Raw genomic sequence first — 16,425 nt, forward strand, 5'->3', positions numbered from 1 at the left:
ATTGAAAGTTGTCTTCCCTCAATACAAGTCATTCGAATTTCTGAAATCTGTCGACAAGTAATGACATATCTGACCACCACTTTGGCAAATATGTAGTTTCACAAGTAAAACTTTGCATACAAACTTCTATTTACTGTATTAATATTTTGAAAAAGTTTTAATGATTGGTATTGATATCTACATAGTACAATTATTTTGATTCAATCTGGCTGTGTACAGCAAAACCTGAATGTAGCTATAGTATAATATAAAATGGTTGAATATTGTAATTATACATTCTTTACGTTCTATTTATATTTCTATCAATGGTTTGAATTGGGTAAGACATCTACTAAGTTTGAATTCAATTGAAAGTTGTCTTCCCTCAATACAAGTCATTCGAAGTTTTTTGAAATCTTTGTTAGGTGTTGACATATCTGACCACCATATTGGCAAATATGTAGTTTTACAAGTAAAACTTTGCATACAAACTTCTATTTACTGTACTAATATTTTGAAAAAGTTTTAATAATTGATATTAATATTTACATAATATAAATATATTGATTCAACTTTGGCAGTGGAGCTACAAACAGCACAACCTGTATGTAGCTATAGCATAATATAAAATGGTTGAATATTGTAAATACACATTCTTTATACATTCTAGTTATATTTCTATTAATGGTTTGAATTGGGTAAGATATCTACTAAGTTTAAATTCAATTGAAAGTTTCTTCCCTCAATACAAGTCATTCGAAGTTTTGAAATGTTGATAAGTGTAGACATATCTGACCACCACTATGGCAAATATGTAGTTTCAATATCAACATCTGCCTTTAGTACAATTACTTTGATCCAACTGACCGTCAAATCAAGAAAGCAGGACAGCAAAATCTTGATGTAGCTATGTTATATAGTTGACTATAGATTGATACACACACTTTCCATTCTAGTTATATTTGTATCAATTAAGTTCACATGCAGTGTGGTCTCTATGATTACAGATCTACTTTGATATCATTGAGAGTTTCAACAATTACATGTCTCCCCTCACAATTAAGTATTGATGCGCACTTGCAAAGTAATCTATTTACAGAAAGTAGCTCAAGATATTCTAGCCTTTGCGCTAACTACAGGTCTCGATCGGCCAATTTGTGATCACATCGTCTTGCATAGCTGCTTCAACAAGAGCACAAGGACCAACATTTCTTAGTGGATGAACAACTGATGCTGTTAGATCATGTTCAAACTTCTCATCCTTCCAGCTAGGTTCCAACAGACAGAAATATGTACAATATTTCAGCATTTGCATCATCGTCTCTTGTAAACTTGTATAATTGTTTCTCCTAAATAGTGTGTCATCCTTCAATGAAGAATATTGACCATTTCCTATACAACCAATCTTGTGAATGTGAGAACATCTATCTCAACAGAGATGCTGGCATCAAACAGACCCTTCAAGTCATCTGGAACTCTATGTGACATCTCCCAGTCTCAATGATGTTTGCTTTCTAAAAAGACACAGGTGAAAGAGCAAATGTATCTTCTGAGAGGATTCAACATGTTACCACTGCAAATTAACGTTCCTTAATTAACTAAAGCATAAACGCGCGCGCGCGCGCGCGCGTGTGTGTGTGTGCGTGTGTGTGTGTGCGCGCGTGCTACTTTCTCCGTTGTGTTAGCGCTGGTTCAATTATTCTATCCGGGAGATCCGCTTCCATGAGCACGAGCTTTGGTGAGCTGTAAACAAAGTGTCTAGCAACAAGCACAAGCATAGCTAGATCAAAGAGAAACTTTACTAGCTAGAGTATCACTATAGTTGTTGACTAAATATAACTGTTAAAAGTAAATTACCGAGGAAACAGCGACGAATTCACTCCATACGCGCATCTGCACAGCCACACCGACTATTTCCCTTGGCACGCATGCGTAAATAACCTACATTGTCTGGACAGCGAGCGGTCGTCTCACGAGCGTGATCTCACGAGGCTCATGAGAAAAGATCAAGAGCTTCATGAGGCAAGATCAGGAGGCTCATGAGAAAAGTCAGGGTCGAGGCTCATGAGAAAAGGTCGGATCTCATGATCTTGTACGCATGAATTTCGGCTCATGAGCCATAATTCTCATGAGGATTGTCCCAATTTCCTCATGAGAAAGGGGCGTATCTCATGAGGAAATTGGGACAAAGCTCATGATATTTTCTGCATGGGGCAATCTCTTCTAATCAGTGTCGTAGATCAGTCAACTTGCTTCAGAGCTTGCTTGCAGTCAGATGTGCCCTCTTGGCAGCAAAGTGACATGAAAGTGATTCTTTGACTACCTTCCCTCTTGAATCTCAATTAAAGTAAAGTCTTTGCATACATTTCAGTGATTTCAGTCTTTGTCGCTTCAGACAAGTGGCCAAAGTAGGAGATTGCCGACAAAAAATGCATAATTTGAAATGCAGGAGGCCGCCAGTTTCCACAATAGCACGACTGATAATGAAGCTTCAAGTGCAGTTCCTGTTCAGCTGTGTTTGTCATCTTAGTTTAGAATTGCTGCATCAAATTCTGCACTTGTATGAAGACAGACACTTTCTAAGTGTAAGCAGACTGCTTGCCGTAGAATACATGTGTTTGATCAGACACGGGTTTGCAATCGCTAAGCATTACATGAACTGCATGCTTCTCAAATCATTGTAAGTAGATGGTTAGAGCTAATGACTGTGAGACTCTGCTAGGGTAATAACAAAGCAAGTCTTCACACCTACTTCCAAACTCAATTACAATAGCAAAGACCCAATAACCACTCTCTCTCCGCCCTCTCATGTACTCTCCCGCCACCTCATGTGAAAAAGGCACTGCTCACTGTGACGAAACTAAACCTGAAGTGCAATCATGCTACACAAACTTCATGCCATCACAGGACCTTGCCAATCCTCCCATTTACAAAAAACAGTTCAAATGTCATCACAAAATATGTTACATACAAACAAACTTACATTAGTTGTTGCTGCTTTGTTGCACTTTGATTCAATGAGACGTTGTACTACAGGTAAACGACCAACACGACATGCCATGAGAAATGGTGTGTAGCCACACTAAACAATTTGAAACAATAACTACAAGTCAGCAAAAGTAATGTTAACAGTAAAACCGTATCACGATCTTCAATGTTGAGACCAATACTCAACAGATAATCAACAACATCAACATTACCAGCAAAGTGTAGAGCTGTCTTTCCAAACTGTAGTTGACACACAATGTTAGAAGAACATTATCAGTACGATACTAACTGCACTGCATGAAACACACATATACGACATAATTCAGGGCTAGAAAAATACGTCATCAATCAATAGTCTCGGGTAGCTAAACCCTGTCCCATCAGCTCAAAGTTACAGGCAAGAAAGGGTCTGGTGAAGTGTCGGTGTATTGCTGTTTCATAGATAATGTGTGATTTAAATACCGAATTTGGTTTGTTAGACGTTCACTAAAGACCATATCAGTATGCACACATCACCTTGCTTCAGTGACGTCAGTTGCAGAATCTTCCAAATATATCTGCCACTCTAGACCGTCTGTGGTCACTTTGGACACCAAAAAGCATCCAGTACTGTACATACATATACAGGAGTACATACATATCCAGTCAAGTCACTGGTGTGTGACCTCCTTTCCCCTCATGACTCTCCACTGTCACACCAGACATAACAGTCCCTAAACTGTTTTGTAGAATATGAATCTATGCATTGATTCACAGATCTGCAAAGCACTCTTCTTTTCTTGTGACTTATGATCTCCACACATTTGACAATCAAAGCTGGACATACTGCACAATGTGTCTACACTGTATAAGCAATAGCAACCTTTCTGGACTGCAGCTAGTACAGATTTAGGACTATGTTTGACACACAGTGTGGACAGCTACTCTGTATAAAATGAAATCAGGCCACATAGGTGTTGCTTACATGTTTAAAAACGACTCAAGAGGCATCAATGTGTGGTTAACTGTGTCACTTCCATTGACAAGGGACTGTGCTTTGTAATGGATGTTTTGCTTTCATTATCTATCATGCCAAACATTTCACCAGGACACCATCTCAACTTGCATGCTTGGATATGCAAAAACGTGGACATTGCATGCACAGATTTATGAATGAAAACTAAAGTTTACCACAAAAGTTTAACTGAAAGCGCAAGACTAATCATTGAACATTGTTTCTCCGTGTGATGTTTCAATCATGAGCATCAAACTGGATGCACATAATTCATTGTATCTATACACAATGTCCTTCCAGTTGACACGCCTTTTCTTCAAACTATTTTTACTCAACTCCATCAACAAAGTGACAATTACCCCAACCTCAAAACTACACCAATTCCCATACACCACAAAACAGTCTATCTTAATCAACACAGTGTCGCTAATGTAACACTCATTTACATCATTTCTCAATTGGCAAAATCAAATCACAAATACTGTCACATGCAAATACAATCACCTTGTCTTTTACTTGTATATTGCAACCAGCAGATATCAATCTCTTCATAATAGACACATGACCACCATCACTTGCATAGTGTAGAGCTGTCCATCCCCTCTACTCAGATAACAGACATAAGATCATGATGTTGTTAGCAGTGAATACAATACTAATACATTTACATCTAGAAACACTGACTATAAAATATAACACATCCAATTCACCATTTCTTCTCACTAAACCCAATTACACACAATACATCATAACCTCATTACACCACCAAACGTTTAACAATTCATATCCTTTGGACTCCATTGACGTGTCTGCTTGTCTCTAAGCATTTAAGTCTTGCAAACACTCAATTTCACCTCAAGCCTACATCTGAGCTGACAACCTGCTACATGTCGCTTACTTTTAGCAATAGCACATACAATATCTATTTACTAAAGAAATATACACACAAAACACAATAACTAGAAGTATCTATGTTAAAACCTTTCTCTACTTTCCACTCTCCTTCATTCATTTTCATGCCCACACTTGAATAAATATATACGAGTAGGAATGGAATAGTGCAAGGTAAGATAACAATGCCAATCTAGCATGTTTCTTCTCTGTTCTGTGTCTATATCTTACAACACAATGTTGGTCCAACTTGCCAGCTGTGACAACCTATTCATTGATTATTCATTGTAAGCACACCAGAGATGCCATTAACATTACTCATTAAATCAATCATTGAAACACAACAAACTGCACTCAAATTTCTAACCAATTTATCAACTCAACACAAATCTGACAATCACAATAAACTAACAAGTTGCACATAGTCACACACACTTCACATATTACACTGCACTCTCACCGGGCCCTTCTCTTGATACTTCACATTGGCTTCTTTTCTTATAAGGAGATCAACCATATCGGTTGATCCCACACCACACGCTACTTGAAGAGCAGATGGAATACCCCACAATCCAGTACCATACTTTCCCTACAAAATATGGAGTCCTCTAAAGTAAAGTCAGTTGTAAACCGTCCATAACATGGGAGTGTGTGTGGACGTGACCATATAGCGAGCGTCATTTCTGTCGGCTAAGCAAGCGCGTATGAGATAGAGGAAACGATTCATTCAATAATCTGGTCGGTACAAAGTCAGACGGTAAAAGCAACGTCACCTCGACTCTTACGTTGAGAAGTATAACATACACACGACGTCTTCACTACAAACATGCTCGCGGCTCGATCACAAATTTTGCGATCTAAGACGAGGAACGCGCTGCGCTCTCTATTTCCCATCACTCACTCAAATTCTTACACTAGGTCTTGCTACAACATTGACGTCAGCGCTCTTCGCGATCGCTTCGTAGGCCTTTACTTAAATTAGTACGTCCTTTTGCACAACAGCATCGAAAAGAGCATCGTCAATCGCTCTTGAACTTCGGCTTTTCGTCATCTATACCGTTAGGTAACTTAATTAAAACGCAAGTGTAGACAAATGGCATGAGTGCTAAATTTAGTAACTGTGATATCATGTCGCGTGATTTGACAACTTAAAGTTGATATCAACTAATTTTATTTGTAAATGCATTTTATACCGTAATATAGTTAATTTATCGTTTGAGGTTTAATTGTTGCAATTGTAGCTGCTGGTGTCTACTATTGCAATGGACACATACCCAAAGTTTCCGCAATTTTCGTTGATTGTCACTGTCCATGATATGATGTCTCTGTTGCAATAACATACCAGGTCGATTAGTTTTGTCGATCGTTTACAAACATGTCTGTTTGCTTGTCTGTCCAACCTCCACCTGCCTGTCTGTCTGTCTGTTTGTTTGTCAACCCATCTGTCTGTCTGTCTGTCTGTTTGTCTACTCCTCTGTATGTATGTTTGTCTGTCCATTTATTTACTGTTGCTGTTGCTGCACTGCCACATGCAGTTGCTCTCCATGTGAATATCGTCTGCTTATCTTTCATCATAAGAAGACATGACTCTGATGACTAACTCATGCACACATAATAACCAATCTGCACGACAAATTCTAAAACATACAAATAAATGAGATCGACTTGTCTATAAAAACAATAAAAATCAGTTACGAGTGACTGCAAACAAGCCACAGTGTTTGCACTAATCTATAAAATTTCCTATTCTGTAACAGCAAATAAATTGTCAACCTAACATTTTCCAACACTAATTGATATCAATAACTAGGCTAAGACTCATGCTTGTCGATCAAACAATCAAGTATCTCCCTAATCATGTCCACTATCGGTTTGAATTGTTGTTCCTGCCGACAGTCGACAGCCGACTGAACCATACTGTGCAGGTCAGACAGTAGTGACGAGTCATCAACAGATTCTGGACTTCCAACCATTTCCTACCCTGCAAATGCAAACACTCGACTAACAATTTTCAAGCCCTACTGTTTCACAGCCCTCCACTTTGCACACAAAGAGCAAAGAGATACAATATCATCACTCTCCACTCGTCTTGTGCACATGAGAGGCTGTGAAGAAAGATGAAGAGGTCACTAGACGAACGTGCTACAAAATTCCTTGCACCTACCTCCATTGAGTAGCAGCATTCGTCTGACTTCGCGGTTGACTTCACTAACTGAAAGTATCTTTGCGAATTGTACTCCGTCAACCCACGGACGTTTCCTAATCAACTTCAGTAAAATTCTCCTCTTTTTCCCCAAGATCATCAGTGTCATTAATATTTCCAATCTCACCAAATGATATTATCTCTCGTTGGTATAAATGATCAGCAACATCATCTCCATCCAATTTGCTACTAGTAAATTCCACTGTTTTCTGATAAGATCCTCTGCCAATTTTTGTCTGCCACATCCTAAAATGACCTTAATTGAGCAACAAACAACAACGATCCAAATGCCAAATGATAAGCAAACGAACAGAGACAAACAGACAGACAAACAGACAAACAGACAAACAGACAGACAGACAGACAGACAGACAGACAGACAGACAGAATCAAGTTTATTGTCAACAATCTTCACTACTACAAACAGTTATTGTTAAAATGAAATGTTCTACTTGTAGTCCGAGACTATTGCTACAGACAGACAGACAGAATCAAGTTTATTGTCAACAATCTTCACTACTACAAACAGTTATTGTTAAAATGAAATGTTCTACTTGTAGTCCGAGACTATTGCTACAGACAGACAGACAGACAGACAGACATACAAGCAGGCAGACAGACAGACAGACAGACAAACAGACAGACAAACATAAAAACAACAAAGATTGGCAACTTAACATACCTGTCTGTGTGTCTCTGGTTAGAGATATTATAATTGTTGAATAATATTTTGTGGAAGAACACGTACTATGCAGCAGCCAAGTTTAATTGCTTGCTCGTTCTCGTTCGTTAGTTCACAAAAAGATCGAAATTTTGCAACTGTTGCTTCATTCTGACTGCTTTGACTGCAACATTGTCATCCTTGAAACCAATCCAGCGACTTGATGGCCAACTTTCACTACCATATTGTTGCAAGGTGATGACTGCCCGAGTTCACTGATTCCCTCCAATCTCTGAAGGATTTTTGCAACTGTTTGTTTGATATAGACAATGTCTTGTTTCATTTCATTTACAACAGTATTCGTATCTATAGAGTGTATAAGAGCATTAATCAACGGTAGTATAATTATTTTGTTAATATTAATTACAATTTCTAAATATTCTACATATTATCTATTGCAAGGCTAAAACCTACTGGATATATAACTTTACAGGTCACACTGTGTCATTTATAAAATCTAATTGTATATGAATATTTTTATAAGTCGGTGCATTCTCTTTATTATTTCTAAATTAGAAGTAATGTTTAACATACAGCTGTCAAACTGTATGCGTATACAACAATTCAACTTAAATTAATTAATTAAGTAAACCAGATTTAAAATAAAAATAAAGCAACGACAGTCATCGTCATTTGTTTTGAAGACAATTAACATTCCAAAATTTGTGTTTCAAACAGACAATTACGTATTATAGTATAGCAAGCTTTCTCATTGTAAATATCAACAACACACACGTCTATGTATGGCTATAGAAAGCCTTTACTAACACATCAATCAATGTCTAATGTCTTCATTCTGTTGACTGTTTTTACAGCTACGTATACGTAAATAGAATTTATATCATCATGCAGTATGTATTTGTTATTATTATTTCACAATTTGAAACTGTATATATAGTTTTTGCAATAATTGCAATTATTGTAATATGCATCACCATTTTGGTTCTGAACACCTTCAGTGCACCAGCCTTCTGATTCTAATCTATACATGACACTGGTCAGTAAATGTTTGAAAATTTTTATAACATTGCATGCACGTTACCATTTTGTGTCTCAACTCTTCTATGTTTGCTTTCACACAGAGCTGCCTTTCCCGGAGCTGCTTTCTAATACCAATTAACAGCAATTTGTGTAATAATTCTGGCATATGTAGCAACAACAACAATCTTACCATGGAGCATTCCTACTGCTTTCCTGTTACTTGTTGCTCTTTCTGCACATGGCTCTATATATTAGCAAACATCCATAAATTTGTGATATAGCAAAAATTATATACGTCTATAGCGTAGACAACGCAGCATGTACTGACCGGCTCCAAGCTGTTTGTAAGCCATCACGTATTGCGAGTCTTCTCTCATTGTGTGAGACCATTTCGGTTGCCCTCTTTCTCTTTTTCTTCTCTACCGAATTCTAATAGCAGCCTCGTTACACTGGCTGTTGCTTAATAGACAGGTACATGCTATTGTTACTACGCTTGGCAACTAGACATATAGGTAGTGTACACACGTAAGTATAAACACGCATGCATGCACACACGCACGTGGAGAGCATCATGCAGTGTCACACACGTTAGATTTACAGCTTGATGTGACATGTTAATTGAAATAGATGCAACTAGAACTACCGTCATCATATTCATCTCTACTGGATGTCGTCCAAAGTAACGCTTTCGCTGCAACATCGAGTTGACAACAAACATTAGTCACACCGTCCACGCACTTTTAGTTAGATACACTGTACTTGTTTGTCGAGCTAGAGGCATGCATGTCGATCGCGGTCACCGTATACATTTTTTGTAGGCTAGCTAGATGCATGCGGCGACGAGAGAGCGAGATTCTAGCTCACAACAAACTAGGTAATACAAGAGTCTGCATGCTTTCAAGACAGATCAAATGTCGAATCGATAGGTTTACGAGCCTCTAGAGTCCGCGTATACCAAAACATAATCAGCTTCATCTGGAGTCTGGAAAGAAGTTATTAAGAATCTCACATGAATCACATAAAAGTGAACAAAATCGTTGAATTTAATAAATGGTCAAACTATACAAGTAACTGGCCGAGTAACACTGCTTAGACAAAACCAGTCCTCTAATGTGTGAAGTCAATAAAAGCATTAATTTGTGCATCTGTTTGTCTATGTGTCTGTCTGTCTGTCTATGTGTCTGTCTGTCTGTCTATGTGTCTGTCTGTCTGTCTATTCGTCCATCTGGCTTGTTTCTCTGTCTGTGTGTCTGCCCGTTCGTCTATGCATTTGTCTGTCTACCTGTCCGTCCACCTCTCTGTCTGTGTCTTGTCTTTCCATCTGTATGTCTGTCTGTCTCTATTGTTGCCCTCGAGACCAGCAAAACTGTAAAACAAACAAACAACAGCAAACAGACAACACGACAAGCACATACATTTACCAACAATTCACTCTCTAACAATACTAACAAAACAACCAATAAAACTACCAAATTCAAATGCATCATGAGAGAAATAAAAAGAAGGGTGTCATGTGTGAACATTACGTCTGTTGAAATTTAGTCAAGATAATTACCTTCCATGATTCACGCCCAAGCCAACAGGAGGAGTGATCACGTTCAGTGAAATCCTCGTTCTACTCCAATAACTTAAGCATTGATAGTCTCTCAGTCTGCAGTCAGAAGAGCAAGCTCGATCGTGTTGCTTTTGTTGTGCACGTCTACGTATCGAATCAAAGTAAACAACAACGTCGTTGGCGACTTTCTACTTCGAACTTGATAGTGAAGATATACAGAGTTCGTTTGACGTCGTTTGGCGATAGATTGGAGAGCATCCAAAGACCGGTACCGTCCCACAAACGATTCGCCGTCTACCTGCATGTACAATAAGATCTCCGGGTTGGTCTTGTAAGGTGGCACGGGTAGCAACACGACAGCCGAGTGAGTGTAACACCAATGTCTAATTTATTGTGCGTGTGTCCTTTTATAGAACCCAATGAATAGCGTGCTTTATCTAAGTAACGTGCACTGCGCAATACAAAGTATCAATACACTACATCACTATCTTCCCCATCGTTTGGTTCTAAAACGTAATCATCCAATCGTCTGGGTAGTTTGCGAATCCGTTTAGATCTTCTTAGAACAACTGGTGGTTCAGGTGAAGCGCGTTGGCTCTCTTGTTCTAGTTGCATTCCAGGCTGGTCTTCCGCACCTCCCTTCGCTTCGGATGGTGACTCTTCTCCCGAGTCAGTGCTCTCGCAACCGACCGTATTGTCATGATTTTCTGTCGAAGTGGGGCGCTTTACCGGTCGGCTGCTCCTGGAACGTGGACTCCTCGATGTATTTTCGGGCATAAATCGTCCTTCACGTTGTACGTATGGCTTCAGAGCATCATGGTGTAGTGTTATCTCTTTACTGCCATGGGACAATTTTAAGACGTAGACAACATCGGATATTGGTCTAACAACAACATACGGTCCTATCCAACGCGGTGAAAGAGATCTCGATACTTTCCGTCTTCCCGTTCTATTCCTAACCCACACTAACTCACCACGTTGATACTGATGGAATACGAGCTTCGACTTGTTGTAAGTTTTTCTTCTCTGTACTGCCATTCGTTCCGAGTTTGTCTCGACTCTGCTATAGAGCCTAGATATTCCAGAATCTCTATCCGTCGCAACTTCTAATGGGGTTTCGTTGATTCCGGCAGATTGTGGCCTATGAATCACGTCTGCGGCCGCATGAATTATTGTTCTAGGATCTTCCTTGAAGACGACCTTGTAAGGTGTGATGGCGATAGATTCATGAAATGTGGTATTGTGGGCAAACTGTATTTCAGGAAGGTGTTTCTGCCAATCTAATTGATTCGAGGCGACCAATTTAGACAACGTTTCACCCAAGGAGCGATTTAAGCGTTCAACCGAGCCATTCCCTTGTGGGTGGTATGGAGTTGACATTGTATGTCTAACGGCATACCGTAAACAAAATTCTTCAAATGCTCGACTCGTAAAACAGGTGCCGTGATCCGAATGTATACATGTGGGGATCCCGTATCTACATATCCATTCAAGCAATTTCTCACATACCTCTTCCGTCGTTTGTCTTGAGATCGCATGCATCTCTGCAAATCGGGAGAACGCGTCTTGGATGACGAATATATATTGAGCGCCGTTATCAGTTTTCGGCAATGGATCCTTGATGTCTATTTCAATATTCTGCAATGGTTGTGTAGCCTGCTGTCGCTCTTTTAACGGTGCTCGTGCCCTTGGACATGCCGACATTCTTCTAGCGCAAACGTCGCATGATTTTGTGTATTATGTAACATCATCGCTGATTGTAGGCCACCAGAACCGCTGTAAGATTCTTTGAAGCGTTTTCTTCACTCCCTAGTGTTCTGAAAAGGGTTCATCGTAGGCAAGACGTAATATTTCTACGACTAACGTCGACGGTACAACATTTTGCAACAGTTCAGACGGAGCGATCCTCTGAAGCACACCTTCAGGGGACCAAGTCAAATTTTCCTTCACTGTACCTTTACCACCTTTGATTAATTTTTCATATCAACACGTGGGCCAATTTGGTCTCTACCCACAATATCGCTGATTTCCGTTAACAGTGGGTCTCTCTGTTGTGCCTTCATAAATTCTTCCATAGACCAGTCGTCTCTTATACTGGCTACTATCGTTGCAGCTTCCGGAAGTCGAAATGCGGCGATCGGGTTGGGAGGGTTATTGTTCTGACTTATTTTCTCGGATTCGTCGAAGTTCAGGGTTTTCTCGTGTTCAAGTCGACTTAGAGCATCAGCCACAACATTTTCTCGACTAGTTATATATTCTACAGTAAATGAATATTCTTCCAATTCCATAATCCATCTAGCACGTTTACCCCAGGGGTGTTTGGTATTGGCCAAAAACTGCAGTGGACGATGGTCAGTTCTCAAACAAAACTTAGTTGCGGAAGACCAGCCTGGGTAAGCGAACACTTTGTTATACCTTGGCAGTAACCTCTTAAGGCGATTTTTCTGTTCCGTGGAAATGGACTCTCCAAGGGTCGTTTCTGCGATAGGGTCGTACGTTATCTTACCAGTTTTTGTTGCATCGTCACGTGTTCTGCCTTCATTCATCATAGCTTCAGTAAACTCGGCTAACGATTGGCCGTTATAAACGGTCACTGGGTCTTCCGTGACATTCAAGACGCGAACAGGAACATTCTTCTCTTTACCTCCTTCCGCTACAGTTGCACATCCCAGTAGACCCGATCGTTCAGTTAATTCATGCAGTACCTCTACTACACCCGTCCACGTGGTTGGAGTCTTTGAATGAATTCTTCCCCATATTGTCCGTTCTTCTCCTGGTGAAATTACCACTCTGTCTGGTGAGTAGACTTGACCGAATTTTATCAGACAAACCGAACTAGTAGCCGCCGTGACAGTTTCGAATGTGGAGACCTTTTGACCATGGAGATACAGACTTTTCGTAGCAACGTCAATTTGCACGTTGAGATGTGCCAGTATGTCCGTCCCCAAGATACCATATTCAAGTCCTCTGACTACGTAGAATGATTGTGAAATCTTACTAGGACCAATCGTTAGTGTCAACATATCCGTCATGCCCTCACACCGAAGAGCGGATCCATCCACCATTATTGGTTGGCGGACCATACGACGTCGTAACGGTAAATTATTGGTCTCCACGACGCTGTACGATAGCAGGCTAATATCCGCTCCTGTATCGACTAAGAACGCGTAGTTTCGATCGTAAATTGTAGCCCTTACCAAAATGAGTCAGTGTCTAGCGGTTGTAAGATTTGAAACACGCCCTTCCTTTGCCTGGTCTACACGATTTGTTGCTGGGCAGGGAGCTGTACAATTCCTGGCGAGGTGTCCTGGCTTTAGACAACGGTGGCAATCTCGAATATGCGGACAATTCGGTCGAATGTGTTCAGGACTTCCACAAATATAACAGAAACGTCTTCTGGAGTTACGTCTACGATCGCGATCTACGTTATATCTTTCTGGTTGCCAAGGCTGTTGTTGACGGCTGTTCACTGATTGGGCGATATTTTTAGGCTCGTGAAATGACGGAATGTTGCCGACTTCCATCAATGACTGCGTTTCCGGTTCTGAAACATGACTTACCGGTAGATGTGATGGATAGCTGTGCGATTGTTTCCCGATTCCCACCAACTGTAAGTGGTGGACCACATCTGTAAGGTCACGTAGCGATTTTGTCATACTAGACGCATCTAGTTTTACGTACAGTTGAAAGTTAGGTGGCAAACCCTCTAGAAATGCGTCTCGTGCAAGTGTCTTCACATCATTAGACTCGGGATAAGCCAAGTCAACCAATCTAGCTATCTCATGAGCAAACGCTTCAATCGGTTCTTCGCCTTCCATCCATTTACGCTGTCTTAATTCTCTCACCGCTTGTATTCGGTCGGCTCTTCCGGACATGAACTCTCGTTTTAGCGAAGCTTCAATTTTTGTGTAGTCTGTCCTCTCTTCGTCTGTCAGTCGTCGATAGTTTTCAAACGCTGGTCCTTCAAGTCTCGAGGCAAGAGCCAACGCTTTTTTTTCATCATATTCTTTCAAAGATGTTCACACGGAAACACGGTCAAGAAATGAGAGCAAGTTACCCGAACCATCAAACGCTTGCGGAGAGTCTTTAGACATAACACAACTTTACTCCTGTCACCAAAATGTAAGGTGGCGCGGGTAGCAACACGACAGCCGAGTGAGTGTAACACCACTGTTAAATTTATTGTGTGTGTGTGTGTCCTTTTATAGAACCCAATGAATAGCGTGCTTTATCTAAGTAACGTGCACTGCGCAATACAAAGTATCAATACACTACACTAGTCTAGTGGTCATTATGACTACAGTCTCCATCAACCCACAATATAGCTTTCCAAGATACCCGGTAAATTCTTCCGCCATTGAATTAGTCAGCAACCCGTGTGGTAATATTCAATTACGTAGGCATGTCTGCAGGGACACGGAACAAGATCTAGCGCCTCTGGAGTTGACAGTAACGGCATGTTTATAGCTAAACGTGTTAGCACAACTCTAAAGACTGTCCAAAATGGAAAAGGCGTGGGAAAATGCGAGACCTAGCTGGAAAATGTGAGCGTATAGGAAAGTGAGATGTACACTATTCGAAAGCTCGTGACAAAGTGGTCAGGTGCGAACCATAGCAATAATATGTTAGGCATGTCATTAGGTTAGCTAATTAGTGATTGCCACTCAGTTTATTAATAGCATCGTACGAGTGACTCCTCCTTTCTCATTTTTATATGTCACAAACCACAAGCCTAGAGATTTCCCAAGACTTTTCTAATGTTTGAACAGACTTTAGTTAGTAGATCTTACATTCTACACACACCTGCACACTATACACAGAAAACGCCCACGTACGGCTTGACCATATCTTTTCACACCGTTGTTCTCCGCCGACATGTACACTCTTCAAGTTTGTTATCAGCTGAACAAACTAGTTAGAAAGCCAAAGACTGGCGTTATAGTTGACTTAGTTAATTAACCAAAATCGCAACTTGGAGAGACATGCAGAGAGAGAAAGTGAGACTGCATACAGTGATTGATGCAGTAGGTAACAAATTCTACAGCATATTTATTTATGTTCAAATTGAGTAAAAAATGTCCGAAAGGATCTTTTCATACTCACATGTATCCCAAGCTGTTCAATCATGGCACAGGATGTTGCAACTCTGTGACACGTACAACGGACTGCCAAATCTAACCGCGTGTGACAAAAGTAGACTGTCTACGTACTCACGTCTACCCACGTTAATGTCATGCACAACGTCAGCAGCTTGCAGCGATTGCAATACGATCTGACACAGTGGCAAAACCAAAAGGAAGGATGCTGAGTGACAAAAGGAGAGTCTCGTGGCCTAAGTTCAGGAGAGAGTCGACCTTTTTTATTACCTCTCTAGATACAGCTACACAACCCGACCATGTAACTAGAGGAAGCAAGTCAGCTTAGGTTAGAATTATCTACTATCATGCAGATCTAGCTACACAGTCCTGCTAGACACATCGTTATCAACTGGTGGAGAAACGACACCTGACCCCAACATTTACGTATATCCGTCAAATTCTCTATAGAGTGGTCATATCGCCAACGCAGCTGCAACGTTGTTAGATCCAAAATGGTCTGTGACCGCTCCCTGACCTAACGACCGAGATGTGTCCACATGTCGTCATTGTTGCAACATTATATACTTTGTCTCAAAGCATGGTATATAAGTTCGCAAGACAGGCACTCTAGTCATTGTTGCTTTCAAGAATCTTGTAGTGAGTGTACACAGTGGTTGATCATGAATATGTGGCATTGCTTCGCTCTTGGCTTTCTTCTGGTAGCCCACGTTGAGAACGTATTAGCGGGAAAGTAAGCGATATGTCCTTAGTTGACGGTTATCATTTTCACTAATGTATTTTTGCTGCTATTATTTTTATAGCTACGTTCAGGGCTTCAATGTAATGTCCAAAACAAAAAATGAATTTACGCCTGATTTAAGGTATGGCACTGAAATAGTTAGTAACCGTAGTTGTTGTTGTAATTTCTATTTTATTTGATACCAGGTTTGTAGCTAAGGTCGTTTTTGAGAGGAGAACCCTTGGGCGAGCCATTTCCTATCTCTGATTCGATGCAAATTATCGACTCTACTGAAT

General features: G+C 40.3%; 1 protein-coding gene and 1 long non-coding RNA gene across 2 annotated transcripts in view; one reads left to right on the forward strand and one right to left on the reverse strand.

Moving 5' to 3' along the window:
• Window positions 1–924: 924 nt before the first annotated feature.
• Window positions 925–6,825, reverse strand: LOC134182919 (serine/threonine-protein phosphatase 6 regulatory ankyrin repeat subunit B-like). The gene is made up of 7 exons (XM_062650361.1): window positions 6,690–6,825; window positions 5,766–5,824; window positions 5,313–5,441; window positions 4,466–4,564; window positions 3,118–3,207; window positions 2,963–3,061; window positions 925–1,493 (listed from the first exon to the last, which is right to left on the reverse strand). Exons 1-7 carry the CDS (start codon window positions 6,823–6,825, stop codon window positions 1,440–1,442), a joined length of 666 nt encoding a protein of 221 aa, XP_062506345.1. The 3' UTR covers window positions 925–1,439.
• Window positions 6,826–15,544: 8,719 nt separating this feature from the next.
• Window positions 15,545–16,425, forward strand: part of LOC134183473 (uncharacterized) — a 1,950-nt gene continuing 1,069 nt past the window's right edge. Inside the window, exons 1-3 of the long non-coding RNA XR_009970514.1 lie at window positions 15,545–16,141; window positions 16,212–16,271; window positions 16,336–16,425. The exon at window positions 16,336–16,425 is cut by the window's right edge and continues 1 nt beyond it. This is a non-coding gene — a long non-coding RNA (uncharacterized LOC134183473). The remainder of the gene's footprint in view (window positions 16,142–16,211; window positions 16,272–16,335) is intronic.

Source organism: Corticium candelabrum, chromosome 8 (genome assembly GCF_963422355.1).
Source record: "Corticium candelabrum chromosome 8, ooCorCand1.1, whole genome shotgun sequence".
Classification (NCBI taxonomy): domain Eukaryota; kingdom Metazoa; phylum Porifera; class Homoscleromorpha; order Homosclerophorida; family Plakinidae; genus Corticium; species Corticium candelabrum.